Raw genomic sequence first — 23,113 nt, 5'->3', positions numbered from 1 at the left:
TGTAAATAAATTTTAAGTAAAAATATCGTGAAAGAATAAATTTTAATGTACAAAATAGAAATGCAGGTATTCTTCAGAGGTATCCAACACGTATTAACTGCAAGTAAATAATTCACTTACAAATTAATGTATTGATTCGACTGGCCAGTTGCGTTGATTACGGTTCATTTTCTCAAACTATCTTTACTACTTGCTCGGCTAGTTGAAGCTGTGCTAGATTCTCCAGGACCACCAGCACCTCCTGTATCTCCATTGATACTAGATCCAACAAGAGATGCTGTTGGTGTAACTGGAGCTGAACGTCTCCTCACTTTAGTCAAAGCTTTATCTAATCGTTGTATAAATACATCCACGTCTGATCTTTTCATACCCAAAGCTGCAGCAGCAGTTAAATATGGTACTGGATAATTACTGTTATGTGCTCCCCAACCTAAATAAAATTACGATAATATTAATTAAAACAGGATCTATTGATAATAAGATAACAAATTTTTATACATTGACAAAATATACTAGTCACGTATTTAATACACACCTTCAAACTTGTGTAAAGCAACGTGTTTACATTCTGCAGTCGTTATTACTCTTATACCGCTAACATTGCGTAGGAATAGTATTGAACGTAATGTGTTAACTTGTTGAAAACCATTATGATGATTTAAAAATTGAAGAGTCATTCCCATTGATATGGGATTTCCTTTAGTGTCTAGCAATCTTTCGTCGTACCGTGCCGCTAATTTTCCAAGTTCTTCTTTTAAACACGAATACATTTCTTTACGTTGTGTTATTAGTTGCTTGTAACCAGTCATTCCCAAACTTAGTAATGTTATCATTACATCCATAATTGAGCTAGCGCTTGCACGGCCTGGATACATTTTTGATATGCGATCTAAAAGATTTTTGTCAAACGAACCGATAATTGCACCGCCCACCGGCACTAAGAAGTTCTTATCTGTGCTTTGAACAAAAGCATCGACACGGCCTTTCCGTGATGCTTCTTGTATGAGGTGCATGCATCTTGTACTCTGCAAGCTTTTAATAGTAGAATACCATATAGTATTCGTTTAAATGTAATATATTTAAAACCAAATTTTTGCATATAAACTTACCCATATGCATTGTTTACTAAATGGGGAATGTTATATTGAGTACACAGTGCTGCAATAGAATCAATAGAATCACTTGCTCTAGGTGCAAAGCAACTAGTTGTTGTAAGCACGCAAGCAACGCTTTCACCTAAAGCTGCCATTTGTGATTCGAGTCTTTGCATGTCTGTCTTTACCTCGTCTCCAACTATTTTCGTTTCAATAACAATTGGTTCTAAACCAGCAGTAAATATTGACTTAAAGCTCGACTTTTGATCAATTCTAGACCATAGAACATATTTTGCTCGCGGTCTGTCTTGTTTAAATGTTAACATGCACAGTACCAAGCTCATGCCTGTAGCCATTGGAGATAAAAAACAACCTGCTATGCTCTTTACCCCTGCAATAAAAGATATCACAGAGTGTATCTTATACGCATAACTTATATGAAACAATTTGGAATTATTAGTCTTACCCATATATCGAATAACTTCAAGTACCAGAGCATTTGTTAATTTATACATTAGACTGCTTCCAGCAGCTTTAGGTTGTACTTCTTCTAAGTCACTCGATCTACCTATACCATGCCCCATTCGAAAATGTCGTCTTGCAACAATGTTTGATATAATTCTTGCTTCACGTTCTCCAACGCTACAGTTAGAAGGAAAATTATTGCTATCCATTTGTGATAGGTCTGAGAGAAATGCTTCTATCGTTGTATCATCCCATCCCTCTTCTGGCCATTTTTGCTGTTTTCAAAAAATTGGTAAATAACACTAATCATTAGCATATCTCATAGTTAGATTGTTAAACAAAATCTTACATGTTCAATAAAATGCCTTATAAGATTTTCACGTGATTTTTTTGCATTTAAGCCTTGTTGCACATAGGTTGCTGGAATGAGCTTTTCTGCTAAACTGAATGCCTGATTATTCATCTTCTTTATTTACCCAATTCTTGCAAACGTTTAGACCATAAATCTTAGGAAGTTCGATGTTTTAGCACACCATTGCTTTTGATAAGTAATGTAAGATTATTAGAATGATTATTAAATTACAAGCAACATTAATATTTAATGTACATTACATAACATAAAAGAAACTGTACAAATTTATAACATTAACATTGTTTGGTGTTTAATATCGATCATCATGAGTATGCGATAAATATTTGTACTTATAAGACAAAACTTAAAAGTAATATTAGATAGATTACAAATACATTTGCGAACATATACTTTAATGACAAAATGTATCAGCTGCTGGAGAATATTAATATTCTTGGAAATATAAGGTGCAACAAATCTGAAATATATATGATAAAATAAAACACAAATGATTTGTATAAAACTGAAATTTATTAAAAAATTATACATACATCTTTTGTTATAAGGGAACAAAACAATTATATACAAAAGATAATTATAACTTAACAGACTACAAATTGTGAATGTAAAACAATAAATTATTTAAAAATTAATTTATCATATTAAAAGAATACAGTAAATAAGCGAATAACATCAACAGTGAACCAATGATTTGACTCGTTTAAAAAGCGTAATAAAGTGGAACGAATTTAATACGGGAGTGATGTGAAGGTTATGTGTGTTTGTATCGTTTAAATTTCGAAATATCAAAACACTCTACGCGAAAACAAGTAATAGAGAGCTATTGCGATTAGAGTCGTGGTCTAATTGGCGAACAAATAAAAAGAAACTATTAATGTTAAAGTGACATAGTTTCGGTGGAGTGGCCCAAGTGACACGGTAAAAAATGGGTTGGGCTACGATGAAATTAAAATAGCGGTGCATTAATAATCATGCACTACCTGACGCATTCCAGAGACTCCAAGCCGTAATTGCATATGTTCTCGTTTAATAGAGCCGAGCTAAGATAGACACGGCTCGTGTCGCGATCATCCGGAATTGTCACCAGACACAGGTTGTTAGGTTATGTCGCGTCGAGGTCACCTAAATCGGATTAATTTTACGCAATACAGAGGATACAACGTAATTGTTTGGCCACGGGGGCCTCGGGACTGCGTTTCAATTGTCGTTGGTTACACGATGTGTACCGCGGACGCGTGGAGAATCGCGAAAATTCTCAAGCACGGAATTTTACCTCGAATTATGGCGTTCAGGCGACAGCGGACGGACGGGTTACGCACGGCGCTACGAACGAATTCGTCCGCCGTCTTTACAGGTCAAAGTGATACGTGTGTAATTCACAACTCAACTAGCCGGCAGGTGCATCATTTACTGATAATTATCTTCTTTCTTCTTTGCATTGAAATCATTGATCATCACATGCTGATACGAAAAATGGACATATCAATAGTGCCGAATCAGCGATTTTTAAGTACGTTCATGTATCCTATAACACCTATGCATTTTTAAGATTTACTGTATACATATAAAATGGTATATATTGCTCAGAATTTAACATTGTCTATTTCTATATCCATTTTTATTTATTTATTTATTTTCATATTAAGAACATTTTATACGATAGAAATAATTTTTATTAACTGCGTAAGTATATAAATATTTTTTATGCCATTTATTTCTGAGAAAATCGTTTTTTCGCGAAGCAGTTATTTAAACTGTTTTCATTTGACATTCGCACTTTTTACGCGGCATTTTCATAATATTTTATAATTTATAATAATTTTACGACATATTCGAATTATTAATCATTTGAGAAAAATTTATTTAATTGTTATAATGCCGAAGAGTTCGTGATCGTTTTGTACTCGGATATTAACATTTTTCAACTTTATGCTATTTATTATCCTTAACGTACAGTCTGTCGCATAAACATTACATAATCATATGTTGTCATTTATCTGAATATAATGTTTTTTTTCTCGATAGATTAAAAAGTAATCATTTTTCTTTTATTGCGTCATTCTTAGGTACTACCAAAATTCAGAAATGATAAAAGAGTAGACGTAAGTAGTAGTTTGGATTGTGCTTCAACCATCTATTATTAAACTACGTATTCCATAAACAAACAATTGTGCTACTACTAATTGAAGTTAACATACACGTAACATACGTTTTCGTCGTGACAGTTGCTGTTTATCGTTCATAAGTTAAAAAGTTTTGGTCCGCGCGCGCAATAAAAATTTCGACAACTTAAAGCAGTATAGGAACACTTCGATTTTCTGCATTGGTATACTTGCACGGAGGTCAACGCAATTCAGTGATGTGAATTGACCTCAGTCTGCATAAGGTTTGCATCGTGTGGCGGTGTTGAGTTAGTGCTCAAATGACAGGTGTGCAGTGCGTCGGCATTTAACCTATACGAGAAAAGTATTCTAAATTGTATTGTTTATTCTAATATAGAACGTTAAACACATATTGAAAACTCGATCGCGTAGGTATATTTCCTTGTACTTCTGATAAATTTTGTTCGTGAATGAAAAGAATGTAATGGCCGTAATAATTTTGTATAATTTTTGCTAATAAGTTACAGAAAATGCTTTGCAACACTGCGTCTCATACGTAAGCATTGGTTTGTAATAAAACTGATACAATCGTGTACGAAGCCGATATTTTCTGTACACTTTCACAAATTTGTGTAAGATAGACGTCAGTGATAAGAGTAATCGATAAACAAAGTACATTAAAACTTATGCGGATAAACTTGGCATGGAAACGATTTATACATTAACATGTTATTTTTCATGACAGTACTGCAAAGTGTTTACTGAGAAATATTAGTACTATTGCACGATAACGAAAATGGTTATTTCGAAATACGATTGTTAGCTTTACGCTTGATATTTGTGACTTACTCTTTGCAGATTACTTTACCAGCATCTTTATTCGTTTTATACGAACGCGAACATTTTTTCACTTAGTTCTTCTTAGTTTTCACGCTAAATTTAATACAATAAATAGATAAGCGGGTATCGCAAATTGCGCAAGATTCTAGTGGTGAAATTGAAGAAAATTTTACCATAAGAATCTTACGATTTCCATTGATCAAAAAAGGATCATTTTTTTTATGTAAAAAAAAAATGATTACCAACATTCTTGCAATTATTTTGTAATATTTAGCATGCAAATAAGAGTTTTTTTACGGACAATGTTTAGAATTGAATAAAAAGTTTAATGTTTCAATAAATTGACGAGTTCCTTTTCAATTTTTGCAGATAAACATGGAATTAGAAAATTGTAATTCACACGGCGATCATGAAAATACCGCACCAAACACGCCACTACACGATAACGACCCTAGCGGAACTAAAAAATGGTACCGACAAGCTAGTCAGAGGTTAGTAACTGTTAATTATTTGCAATTGTCAAATTGTTGATACAGAAATTATTACCTAAACAATACATTGTACATAGTTGTCAACTTATTCTATACAAATTTTTTTAAGTACAGCACATAATTATTTTATGATCGATAATAATGAATTTTATACACAGAAATTTGTTTGTGTTTGTATTTCAGTATTATTGGTATATTATTTAAAATAATTAGTAGTTCTCATATCTAGGGAAATTTTTGCAAGTCAAATATTAGAAATGAAATTATTGTACATTTAAGATGGTATACATTTACTTGTTATCCAACTAACTGTAAATTACCCTTTTTCGTGACTGCTGATATCGGATACTATTTTACTATTATTGTTATTATTCTTATTTCAGTTATTAGTGTGTTATCACTGCTATTTTTCGTTGCTACTTTATTATTATTGCAATAGCTATAATCGTACTATTATTACATTAATAGAATACTATTACTGCTATTATCACTGGGGCTATTGATATTGCTATCACTATTACTATAGGATTCCTTATTAACTTAATGAAGTAGGTTGAATAACTGACCCTCTAATTATTTTGCGACTTGTCACGAAGCAACATGAATCAGAAAGTGAATGGACGATTTTAACAATCATCGATAATGCGTATAAGTTACGCTAAGTGTGATTTTATGATATTTATAAGATCGCCAAGGACGACAGTTTAAACAGCCTACGCACTGTCAAGAAGCTGTTTGATCATAGAGCGCGAAAATAACTCGTTCAACTTAAATAATGTTTGTGCGGTGATCGCGAATACTTTAGGTTCGCGCGACTAAATTCAGAATTTACGTTCGATGCTGTTTTAATCTCGATCAATTTTTTCGTCTGATCGAAACTTCCGACATGTACCACCCATGGCGCGTTGGGACGCACATTGCGATAACATTAATGCTCTATGACTTATCGGGACATCTTGACGATAACAACGCACCTTCCGTTATGACGTATATTAATGATCGTCAGCGATGAGTCAGTGTTTAGACTTCTAAGAAATTCTATTTCCGATTGTTTTACATCAGAAAGTTCTCTGAATTTTAAACGTTCTGGTTGCTAGCAACTACATTCATATACCTAGCATGGCGCGTATCTGTGTACTTTTCCTTCCTCTCTATTATCGTTACGCGAATGACCCCTGCAGCCTTCTTATCGTCGTTGCTATTCTGGCCATATTTTCGTTTTAGTTGTTTTCTCGTCGTACGGGGTCGAAAATTCTCATTCGACGGCGGTCACTTTTGTCGTTCGCGCCGATCAGTCAACGAAAGTGTAAATACTCACAGTTCGCGATCGATACCGACAACGACATCGTGGTTACGTCGTAATGAGCCGTGGAAGCGTGAACGTGCTGGTTACACAGCCAAGCAGGACTGGTAATTCTTCCTTATTTGTAAATACCTCCCTGTTTGACAAGATTCCATGCGAAACAGCAGTGGAACGTACCGTTTCCGAACGATTTCTATTTAACGTGTCGACTCATAAGTTATCAATCATCTTCAGAAATATCGTAAATAATCAATCTGTACGCAAATATGAAATTAAGATTATAATTATAAACATTAACAACAAAATCGGACAAAAATGAATTTGACGTGTTTTGATTTAGTTGAAAGAGGAATTCATTAGTGCCCCGTGGTAAAAGTAATCGTCGGAGTTTAAACCAATAATGACTAATAAACGATTCTAACTTGTTATGGCCAATTATTTTCCTTTTATCTTCTAATTTAACATAATTTCGAAACCACGTCTAAACGATCTTTAACTATCTGTTGATTACTCGGTGATCCATTACTTTTCGTATACTTTAAGGTCATTGAAATCATGAACGTAGTAAATACACTACGGAAATGATGAGACGCAATAAAAATAAATTGAATTACCTAAATATACAGATGAGAATTTTATGTAGTAAAATATAATTTTTATTTTATTATCTTAATTTCATATTTGTATGATTCTTTTGAGGATAACTCAACAAAGTATCAAGTATATACAATTAGTAGTCTGAATTCGGAAATATGTACTGATATATAAGTAATACAACACATTTTATTCTACTTCGACAAATTCAAGCTCTAACCCTTTCTGTCTCAATAATTCCGTAATGGTATCACTATATAAACTTCCCAGTGATACCATTTGACATCATTAACGCTTCAAGATATGATAAATAGCGACATTTAAAAGTTTAAGTTATTTCTTGTCACACCGAGTTAGTAGTTGCGTCATTAAAACAGTCGAAAATAAAATGTCAATGAAACGAGTTTACTTTACATCTATTGTAAGATCCACATAGTATGCGCACCCTGTACATGTATAATATTACAATCAGTTATGAGGATCTTGTACTCTTCTTGCGAGGACTAAATAAAATATTCGAAACAGAAAGGGTTAATATTGTTTGAAAGTTTCCAGAGTTGACTGGAAAAATTATTTCGTAAAAAAAAAAGACTCGGCTTGCCACTTCGTTACGCGTTTCCTTTTTGGCTATGTAACCAGCGTACGAATGTTCTTCGAGCAGGGTGGAAGATCAGATTCGACGACTCGAACGTCTTCCATAAGGGGTCTATTCGTCGGTCGGTGTTTGACTTTTGTTTAAATCCCGGAAACAGAATAATCAGGAACGATCGTAGCGAACAAGACCTGGATAGCTACAATGAGGGCAGCGGCATGCGAACAGATAAGCGTGAATTAGGTCAGAGGTAAATCTTTGCATTTTCATTTTGAACGACAGAGACGATTTTTTATGGTTTCGTTTATTTGTAAGATAATCACGTTGCTTTTCTAACCGACCGTTTACCTTTTCGAGTATATACAACGTGTCGCTTTTTTTTAAATATTTTATTTAATGGTTTAACGTCGCGCCAACAACGCGGTTATTAACGACATCGGTACAATTAACAGTACTTATAATATATTGGCATTGAAAGCCCCTGATAACGAGAACAAAAATAAATGTTGCCACGTTGCGGTATCTTCGCAAACGCAAATGAAAATACTAAACACATTGCAAAATACGGGATATCGCAGCCTACATGCGCGTGCATTTTATCTGAATAATACTTGCAAGACGCGTTTACTAGGAAAATTTCAAAGATGATTGCTTGCAGGGTGCCGTAGATCCTTTCCTTTCAGTCGGATGAAAAAGAAAGACAGAAACGTCTTTCATTTCGTCGCTCGTCTGATTCTAGCCTAACCTTGATGCCGAGTTTAAAATCCCCTGTAGGATTGGAAACAAAGAAGCACATAGTATAGAATGATTCTTTATAAATAATATCTATAGAATAAACGATTAATAAAATTGCATCAGTTGTTCGTTGTTCCGAATAAAGATTCGTTCGAACAACGCCCCAGCATCGTACTATACTGCATTTTTTTTAAAACGAAGTTGCAGCAATGGTTTCCACGACTGCTCGTTTACAAATTGTCGCATTCTTCGCGTCGGCCAGTGTACTCGAACAATGGACTACCCAGTTCAGCTCGATCGAACCAGTTTCGCTCGTTCCGAGTCTTCTTTTCTTCTCTTTTCCCCCGTCTTCGTTTCCACTTCCAATTACGGCACAACCTCCATTATTTGAACTAATAGGGTCGAGGAAATTTTACTTTTCTGAGATTAATAATCTTCCACGTGAGATCAAACAATAACAGCAACGAGAAAACTAATGTAAACGAACAATTGTTGATACTATAATAAAAATTTAGTAAGACAAATATTGTCTGATATAATTCTAGAGCTACAATTTGTACCTTCTCGCTCGCGACTGTTCGTTTCGACTGCATGCAGTATATTGACGCTTTCTCGCTGGTTTCCTCCTTGCTCGGGCCTGACCTTTGTCTCCAACCAGGTCCGAAGTTTCCAATCTTTAATGACTCAAACAATGATAACGGCCCTGCATAGCGAAGCTGACGAAATCCATGTACGAAGGTATTTCATAGATAAAAGTAAGCCTTTTTTGTTTTTTGTTTCGATTGCTCGGATAGACGGAGCTCTTACTTCCAGCTACGTGCTGCTGGACACGTATGCATTTACAGCGAGCCACAGCCAAAATCGTACACATTAAGAATATTGTTTTATGTTCAAATTAAATTAAAAATTAGTACTTTGTAGGATAATCGTATGTTTTCTAATCCTTACTTCTAAGTCATGCGAAATATTCTCAATTACGTTTAGGTCGGGTGATCGGGAAGGTGTATTGATTACTTTCGGGCAATTATATAATTGCCACTTTTTGCCAATGTGAATCTTTCCTTCTTGCACGTGTAACAGCTAAAATATGACCTCGCGATAATTGTGACTATTAAAAAAAAATGATTTTTTTTTTTCTGTGCCTATTTATTCACGTACATGCATATGCCATTAACATGATTGCGTCTAAACAGCCGAATGAATTTAAATGAAACTTTACATTTAAGTTTTTATGTTCTCGTTTCAAGGTCTGATTAGATTTTTAGCGTAAACTTCTTTTTTTCGAACGAAACATATTTTCATATGTGGTGTACGATTTTGGCTGTGACTCACTGTATAGTACGACGCGTTCCAGAAACAGTTTACGATCGTATTGGGTCCTGAAAGGTAGATTCGAAACTCGAAGGGTACGTGCCCATTCGCGCGTAGATACTTCGAGAAATTGAACGTGACGAGACAAAAGAACCATCCTGTTTTTGTAACATGATCGTCGTCTACCTTGTACACACAATGGGATCAATGTATTCATGAGAAAGTCTCACGATCTTCCCAAATTCCTGATACTAACAAATGCTTTGTTCTCTATTGGTATAATGATTCATGGTTTATCATCATCGGGATTATTTTAACCAGTATGCTACCTGAAATGAAACCCGTTTAATAATTTCTAACACGTTAATCGACAGATAAATTGTTACACAGTATGTCTTATCATGTTTACGCGCATATCCCCTTCATATAAAACTTCAAAACATCTCAAATTCTTTTCCTTAGTGATTTCATTGTTTATCCTGACTCACACCCGAACCTTGACCACTGACTCATTTTTGGAAGCTCTCTCTGTCTCGCGATTTTCTCTTCCCACCTTTCCCTCTTTTCCAATCCTGCATATATATCCTGCGCTTTTCCCTAAATGAGGATTCTGATTCTTGACAGTCGCACTAAGGCTACGAATAGCCAATTGTTTTAGTCCACACAACCTAGTATTCCGACGTTTAATAAAGTGTTATTAATAGGAATATAACAAGATTCATGAAATTTTCACATTTTGTTTTTAGACAATTAGATACTACTTAATTAAAAATTTAGATAATAGTTATAATATCGGGAACAGTTATGAGAACCGAAAGAATGATATAACAGTTATGGATATATCGGTCTCGGTTACGGTTCTTCAGAACCGATACTACACCGGTTCTATAACTGTTACAGTGTTAGAATAACATTATTTGTTTGCTTAGTCTGCGAAAATCGTGTCAAATTCTGGGTAAACGAAGCTATATTGTGGCGTGGATATATTAATATCGCTTATCGATGCAACAAATGCATCAAGTTCTTCGTAAACGTGACGCATTTTGAGCAGCACGACGTGAATGGATATAGTACCTGCTGTTGCCACGTCACAAATGGCTGATCTCTTGTCTGCACGACCGTATAAAGTATAATGCTTCAATTGCAGGATCGTGTTTCTGGCCAATTCAGGAGATTGAAGTAAATATTAGAGAACGGAATATTGCGCAGCGTTGTTAAATTTCTTCCGTTGACTAAAACATAGGTTTCAGAATTACGGAATTATGATTCTGGACTCTTACGAAAATGAGAACCAAATATTAAATATGAAATCAATATTGTGTGCACAAATTTCGTATGATTTTTAAATAAGAATTCTAAAGTTGTTGTTTAGTCAAAACGATGAACCGTACAATATTTGATAGTTGCATTTTCTAAATAAATAAATAAATGTTCGATTTAATAAGAGAATTATACTTTAACGATTGTTAAGCTTCGATGATCAATATATTAATAGAAAGAAACGTTTAAGTTATCTGCGTGTTTCAACGTTCCAAGTTTTTTTTTTTTGTGCCCAGCACTGTAGAAAAGCATTGCTTTAATTTTTCAACAATTTTTAACGAATATTTGGCTTGTAAGTCTCATTAGATCTTCAGATACCACGATGACCCTCTAATTATTCTATACAAGAAAAAATACAATATATTTTAAACAAGTTAATCGCCGTTGCGTAAGAACCATGGGTGCAACTTATTTTGGTCATTGGCAGGAAACCTTGGCAACACGATTTCGATATGCATTAATTATAACATCGCAATGATGGGCACGTGTAATATATTGATACTATAAGGCCGGTCGTTTCTCGAACAGAGCAAAAAGCGACAGGGAAATGGGCTTTTAGATATGTTTAGAATTTAATTTTAGCTGCCACATCTAAGTAGCAGGTCGCGTGTGCACATATGTTAGAATCATGATCTACACCGTGATTTTAATTTCATCCGTTTACCGTTCTTCTCCATAAAAATGATGATAGTAAAGAAATCCTGTTTAAATATTCTCGTGTCGAGCTCAGCTTTACTTTGAAAGTATTATTTTTCTAAATTCATCAATAAACGTTTCGAGAATCCCCTATGGTAATCCTAATCTTGGAAATGTGACTCAGCACACTGTGTTACAGCGATATCGTCGCCTGAAAAGTTTGAAACGTTGAAAAAAACAATTAGTGTTACACGCGCTGGAAAATATACCATCGATCAACGAGTAAAAACTTTCTTGACATTTATTTTAAATGTTAAATACCTACTCTTGCACTGCAAGAACTTGCCAAGAAGAAAAAGAATGTATTCATTTATTATTATATAATAGTACATATATTTTTTTTTTTATGTCTCCTATTCTTTACATACATTCTCTATAATCGTAAAAGTAAACACTTTAAACAATATTACATTTCGGTGTAAACAATAACTACAAACTTAACCAAAAATATTTTGTTTACATACTTAGAATTAAAGTATTCGAAAGAATGCCTTGTATATTGTTTTCACGTTCAATTGTTCTGCCATTTTTTATTATCAACGTAGATGTGCGGTAAATTTTGCGAGAAACTGTACGTATACTCGTGCAAAAGCGAGTGAATAGCCAGAGTGAAAGTGTAGACGATACTGCCTTTGCACGAACTCGTGTGCAGACGTGCATCCTGACGCGATGCTTGACCGACTTAACCGAAAGTCGATATCGCGAACCGCCGCGCGAAAGAGGCTCGCGTCAGAGCAATTAAAACGAAACAGAGTCTGTGTTTGGCTTAACAATTTTATGGCACCCGGAAATTGCCCCGCATAGTAACTTGGCGTAACTCCGATCGTTCAAGAGCCGGCATGTTCCATACGTTTTCTTGGCAATCGATACAGATAACGGCCGCGAGAAATTCGTTTGCCTCGTTTTCGTACGAAGGAGTATATTTTGTTGTTTACAGCGTTTTTCCACTCGGGATAAACGGGCGCTATGTGTGACGTGTCGTCGTAGAACATTGGTCGACGAATAGTTCGAGATTTTCCATAGACCAATTATCGTCGATTGCGTAACACTAGACGATCGAAAGTTTCGATAAAATCTCTAGTTTGTATCGCATCGCATGGTCGAATTCAGCAGATCTAATTTTAGACCGGTAACGAAGAAGTTCCCATACACAAACCCAGCGCAAGGTGACGTGACTCTCACCCCTACGTCCATGAATATAATGATCATCGTGTGTACGTTTTTTGTTCGACCGTTACGCGAGACCGAGCACGAAAATAATGAAAGTCGTAGACATTTCGAACGCGTTCGGGACGTAAGTGCGGGATTACATTCCGCTAAAAACCGTTCGACGAGCTACGTAAGCAGTTATAAATCATTGCTCTTCATCGCGAACTTGTGAATCGTTAGTTTCTTTTTGCTTCTATATTTCGAGTGTAGTTATTAATGGTTTTCGACGTTACAAAAATTAGCACAAAATATCCCTATTGGATAATTAAACTTTTCAAACTTACATTATTTATAATTCGAAATACGTTTCGGTAAAAGTTTACGTTACACTGTGAAATGTGTACGAATGATGCAATTTCGGTGATCGTTTCACACATGGATTGCATAAATCTCGTCCGTCACTCGTGAAATAAGATTTTTCCATTAACTAGTAATTGCGATAGTTACGAGTTCGTTGGCGCTATAAAACGTTCAAGTATTTCTACATCGTGTCGAAACATTTTACGTCCGAGTTTGTTTACGAAGTTATCCTACAAATGACAGTTTGCAAGTGACATAAATATATGCACGTCTGTTGTTCAGAGTTGCACGCGATAATTCCACGAGACAAAAGGATTCTTTGTAAAACGGTTGACTTTTTCTACGCATCTACGTAACTGCTACTTCATGCCATAACCACATAGTTTTTAATGAAGATAATTAGCATAACGGTTAGAATCACATTTTTCTTTAATGATCCGTAACTGGTACAATTTTTTATATTTTTAATATAGTATTAAATACATGTAGAAATCCCAGTACAAAACAGTATACGGTTTTTTTTTTTTTTAAACACCAAAGAATACTTAAGAAACATCCTCTTAAGCAACAAATCAACATTGTCAATTTCCTTGTTACATTATTCTCTCTCGCATTTACCTTCAGCATTTGTATTTTCTATAGTATATTAACGTATGTCGAAAAATTGAAAATGATAATATAACAATAATATAAGTACTGAAACTATTGTTGCGTAACCATGACAGATGTTAGTTCATAGTTCACTTCTAGCGTGAACTATGACTCTTGTCTTGTTTCAATTTACTTCCAAATACCGACTATCGATAACAGACGAAATAAACGACGGATTCTAGAGTAATACCGTACATCATTGTGAGGAGGATTGGTTGAAACGTTTAATATGAAAATGCGCGGAATGGCATTACCGTTTAATAATTAATTCGATTACAATAATTTGTTGTCTAAACGACAACAACCATTTACTGTACTTAGGGTATTTTTGTACTGTACTACACGATCAAGAAGAATCACTGTACGTTGTGGAATGAATCGTTGTAGAGACGGACCGGATTTACATATGTCCGGAAGACGTTGAATTAATTCCTATCGGTGCGTATTAACCGGTTACTCAGCAAGTCAAGGATCAGTTGACGTTTGATCATCGAGCGGATCGCATCGTACATTTCTGTCACGCGACTTTCACGTGTATCATCGAATCCCCCCCTTTAATTGACAAGTGTGAAATAATTCTTATTTCTTCTGTCTTTGATTTTGAATAAAGGAAGCGGTGTCCTGTGTAGTGACATTTTTTTGAGAACGTTTCAAGTGCAATAAAAAACAAAATAGTTACTGTAGCGTCGGATAACGGTGCGAGAATCGTATGTACACGTTGGTTTATTGAAATTCGATTAAATTTTCGTTGACGAACGATCGATATACGTAAAACAAGTATGTAGAATTAATTGTTTATCTCCGAAATAAACTTCAGTGACTCGTAACGTAATTGTAACGTAACGTAAAATTATACCAAGGTGGGATCGATTAGAAACAAATATAAACTGACGTAATATGAACTTGATACTTAAATTGTTTGTTCCCAAAATTGTTTCGTGAGACTTAATGTCTTAAACGAATTCATCCTGTCAAGATTACGAAATATTATTTCGTATAGTTCGTACCCGCAACGTGACTCAATATATGTACATATAATTAGTTTCCTCGTGTTTTATTGGAGTCATATTTCGAACGTTTTGTAATCTGCTATGGTCCCGTCTAAGTTGATCGTTTAAAATTTGTCGTAACAAAGACATAGAGAATAAACTTATGCGCTGTATGTGCTTTAGAAAGCATAGACTGACAATTGTACACTCCTTAATTCAAATTGAATAGAACTTTTGATCTTCTACAAGACACACTGACCGAGATAATATGAATAAATAGTATAATTGGAACAGCCGCATTGTTAGACACTGCTTCTTGAAACGATACGGTCCGACGACATTGGCCTTCAACTTGATTAATCGTTTACACGTTTATTTTTGTTTATACTAATGATACGGTGAACCAAAATTAAATCGAACGTTCCTCCATGTCAGAACCTCGATAAATTAATCGAACAAAGCAATACGCCTATAGCACGATGATTTATTTTGAGACAGTTTTATCGTCATGCGATTATATTGCAAAACTTGCGTTTTTCGGACTAAGTTTATCGTCTTCCGTATGGTTCGTTTATTCAGGGTCGAATTATTGTTTTAAATAAACTGTTGTATCATCGAAAAGTGTAATTACAAGTATTCGCTATTTCTAGGGACTATTTTCATATTTACGATATTTGAAATAATTTATAGAAGATAAAAGAAAATATAATGTCACGATACCTTCTTGATCGTAAACTTTTTGTATTAAAAAATACGTTCACTCGTCGCTGTTCAAAACATTACGTGTTCACGATTTCGAAACCAAACTATACTTTTCATTTCTGACAAAGTGGATCAATTAAATGTTACACGTTCAGTCAAATAATGCGGCGAAGAACAATCGACTCGTTGACGCCGTACCGTTATCAACGTAAAGAACAACGCCTTCTTGATTAGGAGCTTCGTCGACATCCATCACCCTGGCATTATTGCAACACATGATACGAAAGCTTTATCCGTATTCAATTCTCTTAAATTTTTTTTTTTTGTAACCGTTTTACTAAATTTATACTTTACCAACATTTTATCCACATTTATCCAAAAAATGTTCGAATATCGAATATCTTACGAATTTGTATTTCGTCTGTTGTCAAATGTTTAAAGGAAACTTAAAAACTCCACAATATATTTTGCAATTGCTTGGTCAGCAAATGACAAATACATTATCAATTCATATTCGATAACTCAGCGCTTTATTCGGTTTCAGCGTACAGTAGACTTTAATCTAGATGACGAATAAAAAATACATGGGCCAAAAATAAATTTTTATCTGAACAGTCGATTATGTATCGTAATCGTGCGTGTATGATACTAGTGTGATTTTTTTTTCTTGAAATTTTATATAAATAAATTGTTTTATAATAATATAGATTTGTCATAGAATTTCAAATTTAATTATCCATTTATTTGTTCGTAAATTTTTTTATTAATTTTGTGTACGTTTATACGTTTCGTTGTTTATCAAAATTTGAAGTACTTTTGAAATTTATTAAATATGTTTCTGAAAACGTGTTTTATTTCTTTATCTGTAAGGAGTTCATAAATATAACCGAATACTGATTTCATTCCTGATTTCTAAACAATCGATCGTGAAAATAAGGAAGAGAGATGGAGAACGAAATTTCGATAGTTTACCTTTCGTAATAACTGTCATATTATGTTATGTTATGCTATGTAACACGGTAGTACATTGAACGTGTCACTGAAGTTAACAGAATGCGTCTGCGGAGACATGTGTGTGGAGAAATATTGAGTATAAGTGAATGCCTCGAGACGCTACATCAACCGCGTCCCTTTTCAGACATTGAAATTACGAAGAATCCGTATGACATATTGCGCTTTCACTTCAATTTCGCAAAGCTTTTCGTGTGTTCATTTTATCGATCCCATTCTACCGAAGCTGTTATTACCGACTAACAGGTACGCATATCGATTACGAGGTGCCGATGATTATTTGAAAGTAGCAAAAAATGTGGCTGAAGGATGCGAATGACGATGTCTTACCGGCTGCGAATTTCGTGAACACACGATGCTGCGTCCAAAACGAGTAAGTCATTGGTTCTTTCTCATTGTGTTAGAAACTGATCGTTATCAAAGCCGGTTGCTAAATTATCGGCTGTACCGTTGATGGGAAAATTAATAACTTACAGTAGCGTGAAATTGATGAGTGAATATATCGCATCGTTAACAGGCGTCGGTTACTGTGTAACACAGTTTTATTCGTTTAAGCGATATACCTCTATACCGATCGTGTATCTCTTCGTTTTAAAGAGATCGTTTATTTTGATACCTTTGCATTTCGATGCAAATAATTATTTTTAAAAAAGAGACGAAGAGGAAAAGATATAGACAGATACAGGGTGAAGAAGAAATTAAATGGAATCGAATAAGTATCTTGGTACTTTTTTTTTTTATAGAGATTAAACAGCTGCATCGAATAGTTCCGTCAAAATTATACACAGATTGTTCCCCGTTGGATACCGTTTAATTGTATACATACAGGGTGTTCCGGCCACCTTTAAAAATTTTAATGGGAGATTCTAGAGGCCAAAATAAGACGAAAATCAAGGATACTAATTTGTTGATTGAGACTTCGTTAAAAAGTTATAGAAACATTTCCGGACACACAGTATATTTTCGGTAAAGAATTTTTTTCTCGAAAGTACGTAGGATTTCGGGGGTATGTGTATTCACCAAAAATGATTGTAATTGACCCCTGTAACCAAAAACAATTTTTCCAAAACGATTTGAAATTTTTTTTTTCGTCGAAAAATTTCAGCACCTACTCGAATTTTTTTCTCGAAAGTGCGTAGGATTTCGAGGGTGTGTCTATTCACCAAAAATAATTGTAATTGACCCCTGCAACCAAAAACAATTTTTCCAAAACGATTTGAAATTTTTTTTTTCGTCGAAAAGTTTCAACACCTACTCGAATTTTTTTCTCGAAAGTGCGTAGGATTTTGAGGGTATGTGTATTCACCAAAAATGATTGTAATTGACCCCTGCAACCAAAAACAATTTTTCCAAAACGATTTGAAATTTTTTTTTTCGTCGAAAAATTTCAGCACCTACTCGAATTTTTTCCTCGAAACTGCGTAGGATTTCGAGGGTGTGTGTATTCACAAAAAATGATTGTAATTGAACCCTGCAACCAAAAATAATTTTTTCAGAACGATATAGAATTTTTTTTTCGCCAAAAAATTTCAGCACCTACTCGAATTTTTTTCTCGAAAGTGTGTAGGATTTCGGGGGTATGTGTATTCACAAAAAATGATTGTAATTGACCCCTGCAACCAAAAATAATTTTTTCAGAACGATATAGAATTTTTTTTTTTCGTCGAAAAATTTCACACCTTGAATTTTTTTCTCGAAAATGCGTGGGATTTCGGGGGTGTGTCTATTCACCAAAAATGATTGTAATTGACCCCTGCAAGCGAAAATAATTTTCCCAGAACAATTTGAAATTTTTTAATAACTTTTTAACGAAGCCTCAATCTACTGATATTCTTGATTTTCGTCTTATTTTGATCTCTAGAATCTCCCATTCAAATTTTTCCTAGGAGTGGCCGTACACCTTGTACACGTAACTATACGAGAAACATCGAAGTGAATGTAATTGGGATGCTTTGTATTGTTTTATCATAGTGAAAATAAATTAACGTCCACTTTATATAATTATATACAGTCGTTGAAGTCACGAATCAAATACGAATCGGTGTAATTATCAACCGGATAACATCTATCATTCTTTCCGCAAGTGGAACTGATGGGTGTTATAAATCTTTTCCTGTACCATTTGTTACTTGATCCTTCCGTGTACATTGGTTTTATTGGTTTCGTGAACGGAAAATAAATATTATAATTACATAATTTTATTGTATTATTATCATATTATATAATTTGAATCATCGATCTCGTACGTACATTTACGACCGTCATAGCCGGTTATCAAATCGTGTTATTTGAACAGTCGTTCGATAAGTTTATCTCTCTTGCATTATAATAATAACATTACTTACTCGGCGCACACAATATTTTTGGTATTACGGTTTAATGCAACATAATCATTTTTCAAAATTGATGATTATGGCTCTGCAAAGATTACAGAAATGGAGATTGATTAAATGTTGCACTTTTACAACTAATTGAAATTAATTAAACTTATCAAAATAAAAAAAATAGATACTTGATAAGATTAACAAAATAAACTAATATCTGAAGGTACTTGACGATATCAAATTCCAACTTAAATAGATATTAACGAAAGTGTTTGATAGATAATAACAATTGAAAAAAAAGGACTGAGTCTCATAATATTTGAATATTCATTCTCGTATTAGATACGTGACATTCATTTCGTTTTAAATACAGAGCTCTCTCGTTACCTTGTAACGGTGCAAATATCTTTAATCGAGAAACGAGTAGGTCGAAAAAGATATGGAAAATCGATGATTCCGATATCTTGAGGTTACCATGTATATCATCAACTGGATCAGAAGATTTAGAAACAGCGATAGATCGACAATGCAATAACAAACTTCGCTTAAAAAAAAAAAATATGTACAATATATATGTATATTTATAATTTTCCTAAAAGAAAAATGGGTAATTCTTTATGTGATTATTTTAATAAATTAAAATACCAGATATCAGATAAAAATATACGTTCTCGGTCGTTAATGATCTCTGTTCATTCGATTTTGTTGCAGAATATTTGTCAACCGTAGTCTTCATTTAGAAAACATTAAGTTCTATGGCTTCGATATGGATTACACATTGGCAGGTAAATCATCGTGTCATCCGCGAATAGACACATAATATTCTTTCCTTTCTCTCGATACATTTTAATCTTCGTTTCACACATATTTAGAATACAAATCGCCGCAGTACGAACAACTCGGCTTCACACTGTTGAAGGATCGTCTCGTTTCGTTGGGATATCCGCAAGAAATTAAAGCATTCGAGTACGATCCAAGTTTCCCAGTGCGTGGATTATGGTTCGACACTCTTTATGGGAATTTACTGAAGGTCGATGCCTATGGAAATATTTTAGTTTGCGTCCATGGATTTGAATTTTTGAAACAGTAAGTAAAAACAGTAGTAAAAAATATTCCTATTCTACAATACGTATATAGTGATATCTTAAGTTTTCTAAACGAACATCTTTACAATTTTTTCAGTTCACAAGTATACGAGCTTTATCCAAACAAATTTTTACAATTGGATGAATCCAGGGTTTACGTGCTCAATACGCTATTCAATCTTCCCGAAACATATTTACTAGCGTGCCTGATAGACTTTTTTACTAATTCGCCGCAATACTCGCGAGAGAAAACGGGGGTGAAAGAGGGGGAATTAACGATGAGCTTCAGGAGTATATTCCAGGATGTTCGAAGCGCAGTGGATTGGATACACCTTCACGGTGATCTCAAAACTAAAACTATCGAGAATTTGGACGAGTACGTGAAAAAGGACGAAAGGCTTCCAATGTTTCTTACAAGGATCCGGGAAAGCGGGGCAAGGGTGTTCCTTTTAACGAATAGCGATTACGTTTTTACCGATAAGATCATGACTTACCTCTTCGATTTTCCACATGGAGCAAGGGTACGTAGTCCAATAAACAACTATCGTGTTAAAAGCACTTTTAAACTTAACTCAAGCGTTTCGTTCTTTGTAGCCCGACGAACCTCATAGAAATTGGAAAACATATTTTGATACTATCGTAGTGGACGCCAGGAAACCATTGTTTTTCGGAGAAGGTACAATTTTACGGCAAGTAGACACAAGAACCGGCGCTTTGAAACTTGGGACACACAAGGGTCCACTTCATACAGGTGAATCAATATCTTTTTCCATGTTCATCGTTTACAATTAAACGTTTCCATAGCGTACGAATGCTAGCGAAAGCAACTGTATAGTTTAGTCCGTTCCAATCGTCATAAAACGTGTATTTACTTTTAAAAACAGGTGAAGTTTACTCGGGGGGCTCGTGCGATGTGTTCACCGAATTTATAGGTGCAAAGGGCAAGGACGTTTTATACGTTGGGGATCATATTTTTGGTGATATTTTAAAGAGTAAGAAAATTAGAGGGTGGAGAACATTTTTAATAGTGCCTGAACTAGTTCAAGAACTTCACGTTTGGACAGACAAATGTCAATTATTTGCTGAATTACAAAACTTAGATGTTATGCTAGGAGAAATGTATAAGTAAGTAAAAAAGTTACTTAACCTTTTAACCAAAGGCTTTTTAACGTGAAAATTTTTTCTCTCAGAAATTTAGATAGCAGTACAAAGGAAAAGCCCGACATCTCTAAGCTTCGGGCATCCATAAGAGACGTTACGCACAAAATGGATTTATCTTACGGCATGATGGGTTCTCTGTTTCGCAGTGGAAGTAGGCAGACTTTTTTCAGTAGTCAAGTGGTGAGGTATGCTGATCTTTATGCAGCAACCTTCTTAAACCTCATCTATTATCCATTCTCGTACATGTTCCGAGCTCCTGCTATGTTGGTAAGTTCATTAAATCGTTTCTTTCTTATATGGTGTAAACACTACTATCCAATTTTCATTTAATCTACTTCAGATGCCCCACGAGAGTACAGTAGCCCACGAGCAGAGATTTGTAATGGAAACGCCAATGATTAGCCGATCCCGAACTTTTAAATTTAACGACGAAGAAGAAGAAGAACCAACCAAGCCTTATGTAAGTACTAAATATTTTATTTCTTCGTTATTAAATAGTTACGAATAATAATGTTATTAATTGTTAGAAAACATTATACGTGGATGCTTCTAATACTCAAATACCGCATGCAAGGCCTGAAACTCCACGCAATGTAACCCATACACACGACGAAGATTGTAGCGACGAAGACAGTGACTCTCAAAAACAAGGAAATCATGTAAGATCATGTTCAAGAAGTGGTAATTGTAAATGAATTATTTTCATTGCCGCCTTTTTTATATTACGTTTCGTTCCTACATTGTTTCGATGATTTAGTGGTATTATTGAAAGATTCGATACGATTTCGCCACGTAAAAGGAATACTTTGAGATTTCGATCGGATGTAACGAATGATTTCTTTATACTAAGTTTAATTCCTCCACTCTTTCAATCATCAAATAATATTATTAAAGAATTGGATATGCTACTCGATGACTATAATCTAAAATTTTATAATTAATAACGTCATCCGTTAATCAATCCAATATATATGTGCATCAAAGTACGTATAATTTATTTTTATAACTAAAATTATCTTAGTTACAACAAATTACACTGCGTTGTTTATATTACTTGGGTTTGATCACAGTTCCATTTTCACGTGTTGTTTTCATCGATACAATATTGCCGATACAACAAATATTCCAAATCGAACGCAATATATATACATATTAATACATGTATAAACTGAATTTATCGTCATACAATATGACTTAAAAAAGTTACAAGTTATGAATTACTGTAAACAGCATTGTATGTTAATATGCATATTAATCTATATATCTTGTTGATTTAGCTCTATATTTATTTAAATTCAAGTAAAACAGTACAAAATGTATACAAAATATTTCCGGTCAAGGAATTTAGGAAGTTTTCTATATCTTAATAAATTATTATTTTTATTATTTAAACGAATTAAATGCAGAATATAGTTGTTAATTCTTTCATATTGATAGTGATCTTTTAATCGAAAGACAATAGAAGCAATATTTTATTGCTTGCTAGTACTAAAATAACATTCTTTAGCGACGTCTAATTTTTGAATGTACACAGTTCTCGCACAAAAAAATTTGGAATTATCATAGAGATACTGAAGTTTTTGCATTATAAAAATATTCTCCATACTAGACTTCCTCAATTATGTACTATACGTTTTGTATGTTCAGTTTCATGCAATATATTTGTAATCTTAAACTTGTTATACATTACATAAGAATAGTAAGTGTTATAAATATTGAAAATAGAGTAAGTTTGAGTATTAGGCTAGTCTTTTTACATGAAATT

The 23,113-nt window shown here is 34.2% G+C and overlaps 2 protein-coding genes across 5 annotated transcripts; one reads left to right on the top strand and one right to left on the bottom strand.

Annotated features, from left to right (window-relative positions):
- Window positions 1–149: 149 nt before the first annotated feature.
- On the bottom strand, window positions 150–3,308 carry LOC122405477 (O-phosphoseryl-tRNA(Sec) selenium transferase). Of its 2 annotated transcripts, XM_043410262.1 has the most exons (7): window positions 3,206–3,308; window positions 2,913–3,054; window positions 1,909–2,097; window positions 1,561–1,834; window positions 1,110–1,485; window positions 536–1,032; window positions 150–430 (listed from the first exon to the last, which is right to left on the bottom strand). In XM_043410262.1, exons 3-7 carry the CDS (start codon window positions 2,020–2,022, stop codon window positions 165–167), a joined length of 1,527 nt encoding a protein of 508 aa, XP_043266197.1. In that variant the 5' UTR covers window positions 2,023–2,097; window positions 2,913–3,054; window positions 3,206–3,308; the 3' UTR covers window positions 150–164. The 2 variants fall into 2 exon arrangements, with proteins under 2 accessions (XP_043266197.1, XP_043266198.1); XM_043410263.1 differs by lacking the exon at window positions 2,913–3,054 and having other exon boundaries at window positions 3,206–3,255.
- On the top strand, window positions 2,694–22,680 carry LOC122405475 (cytosolic purine 5'-nucleotidase). 3 transcript variants are annotated; one of them, XM_043410253.1, is made up of 11 exons: window positions 2,694–3,330; window positions 3,999–4,034; window positions 5,244–5,365; window positions 19,814–19,887; window positions 19,975–20,188; window positions 20,285–20,708; window positions 20,782–20,938; window positions 21,072–21,312; window positions 21,378–21,615; window positions 21,689–21,808; window positions 21,876–22,680. In XM_043410253.1, the coding sequence occupies exons 1-11, from the start codon at window positions 3,037–3,039 to the stop codon at window positions 22,041–22,043; spliced, it is 2,088 nt and encodes a 695-aa protein (XP_043266188.1). In that variant the 5' UTR covers window positions 2,694–3,036; the 3' UTR covers window positions 22,044–22,680. The 3 variants fall into 3 exon arrangements, with proteins under 3 accessions (XP_043266188.1, XP_043266189.1, XP_043266190.1); XM_043410254.1 differs by lacking the exon at window positions 3,999–4,034 and having other exon boundaries at window positions 2,695–3,330; XM_043410255.1 differs by lacking the exons at window positions 2,694–3,330; window positions 3,999–4,034; window positions 5,244–5,365 and adding an exon at window positions 6,549–6,775 and having other exon boundaries at window positions 21,876–22,598.
- Window positions 22,681–23,113: the final 433 nt, after the last annotated feature.

Source organism: Colletes gigas, unplaced genomic scaffold, assembly GCF_013123115.1.
Source record: "Colletes gigas isolate AHSC1104 unplaced genomic scaffold, ASM1312311v1 Colletes_gigas_Sc00004, whole genome shotgun sequence".
NCBI classification, from domain to species: domain Eukaryota; kingdom Metazoa; phylum Arthropoda; class Insecta; order Hymenoptera; family Colletidae; genus Colletes; species Colletes gigas.
Note: the sequence above shows the minus strand (reverse complement) of the source record. Positions and strands in the feature narration are given on the sequence as shown.

Coding starts and splice junctions, on each gene's coding strand:
- LOC122405475 (XM_043410253.1), top strand. CDS start 3,037: ATGTCGCGTCGAGGTCACCTAAATCGGATTAATTTTACGCAATACAGA. Junction 19,888..19,974: donor TATGGATTACACATTGGCAG/GTAAATCATCGT, acceptor ACACATATTTAG/AATACAAATCGCCGCAGTAC. Junction 20,939..21,071: donor CAAGGGTCCACTTCATACAG/GTGAATCAATAT, acceptor TTTTAAAAACAG/GTGAAGTTTACTCGGGGGGC.
- LOC122405477 (XM_043410262.1), bottom strand. CDS start 2,022: ATGAATAATCAGGCATTCAGTTTAGCAGAAAAGCTCATTCCAGCAACC. Junction 1,835..1,908: donor TAAGGCATTTTATTGAACAT/GTAAGATTTTGT, acceptor TTTTGAAAACAG/CAAAAATGGCCAGAAGAGGG. Junction 1,486..1,560: donor TGAAGTTATTCGATATATGG/GTAAGACTAATA, acceptor CTTTTATTGCAG/GGGTAAAGAGCATAGCAGGT.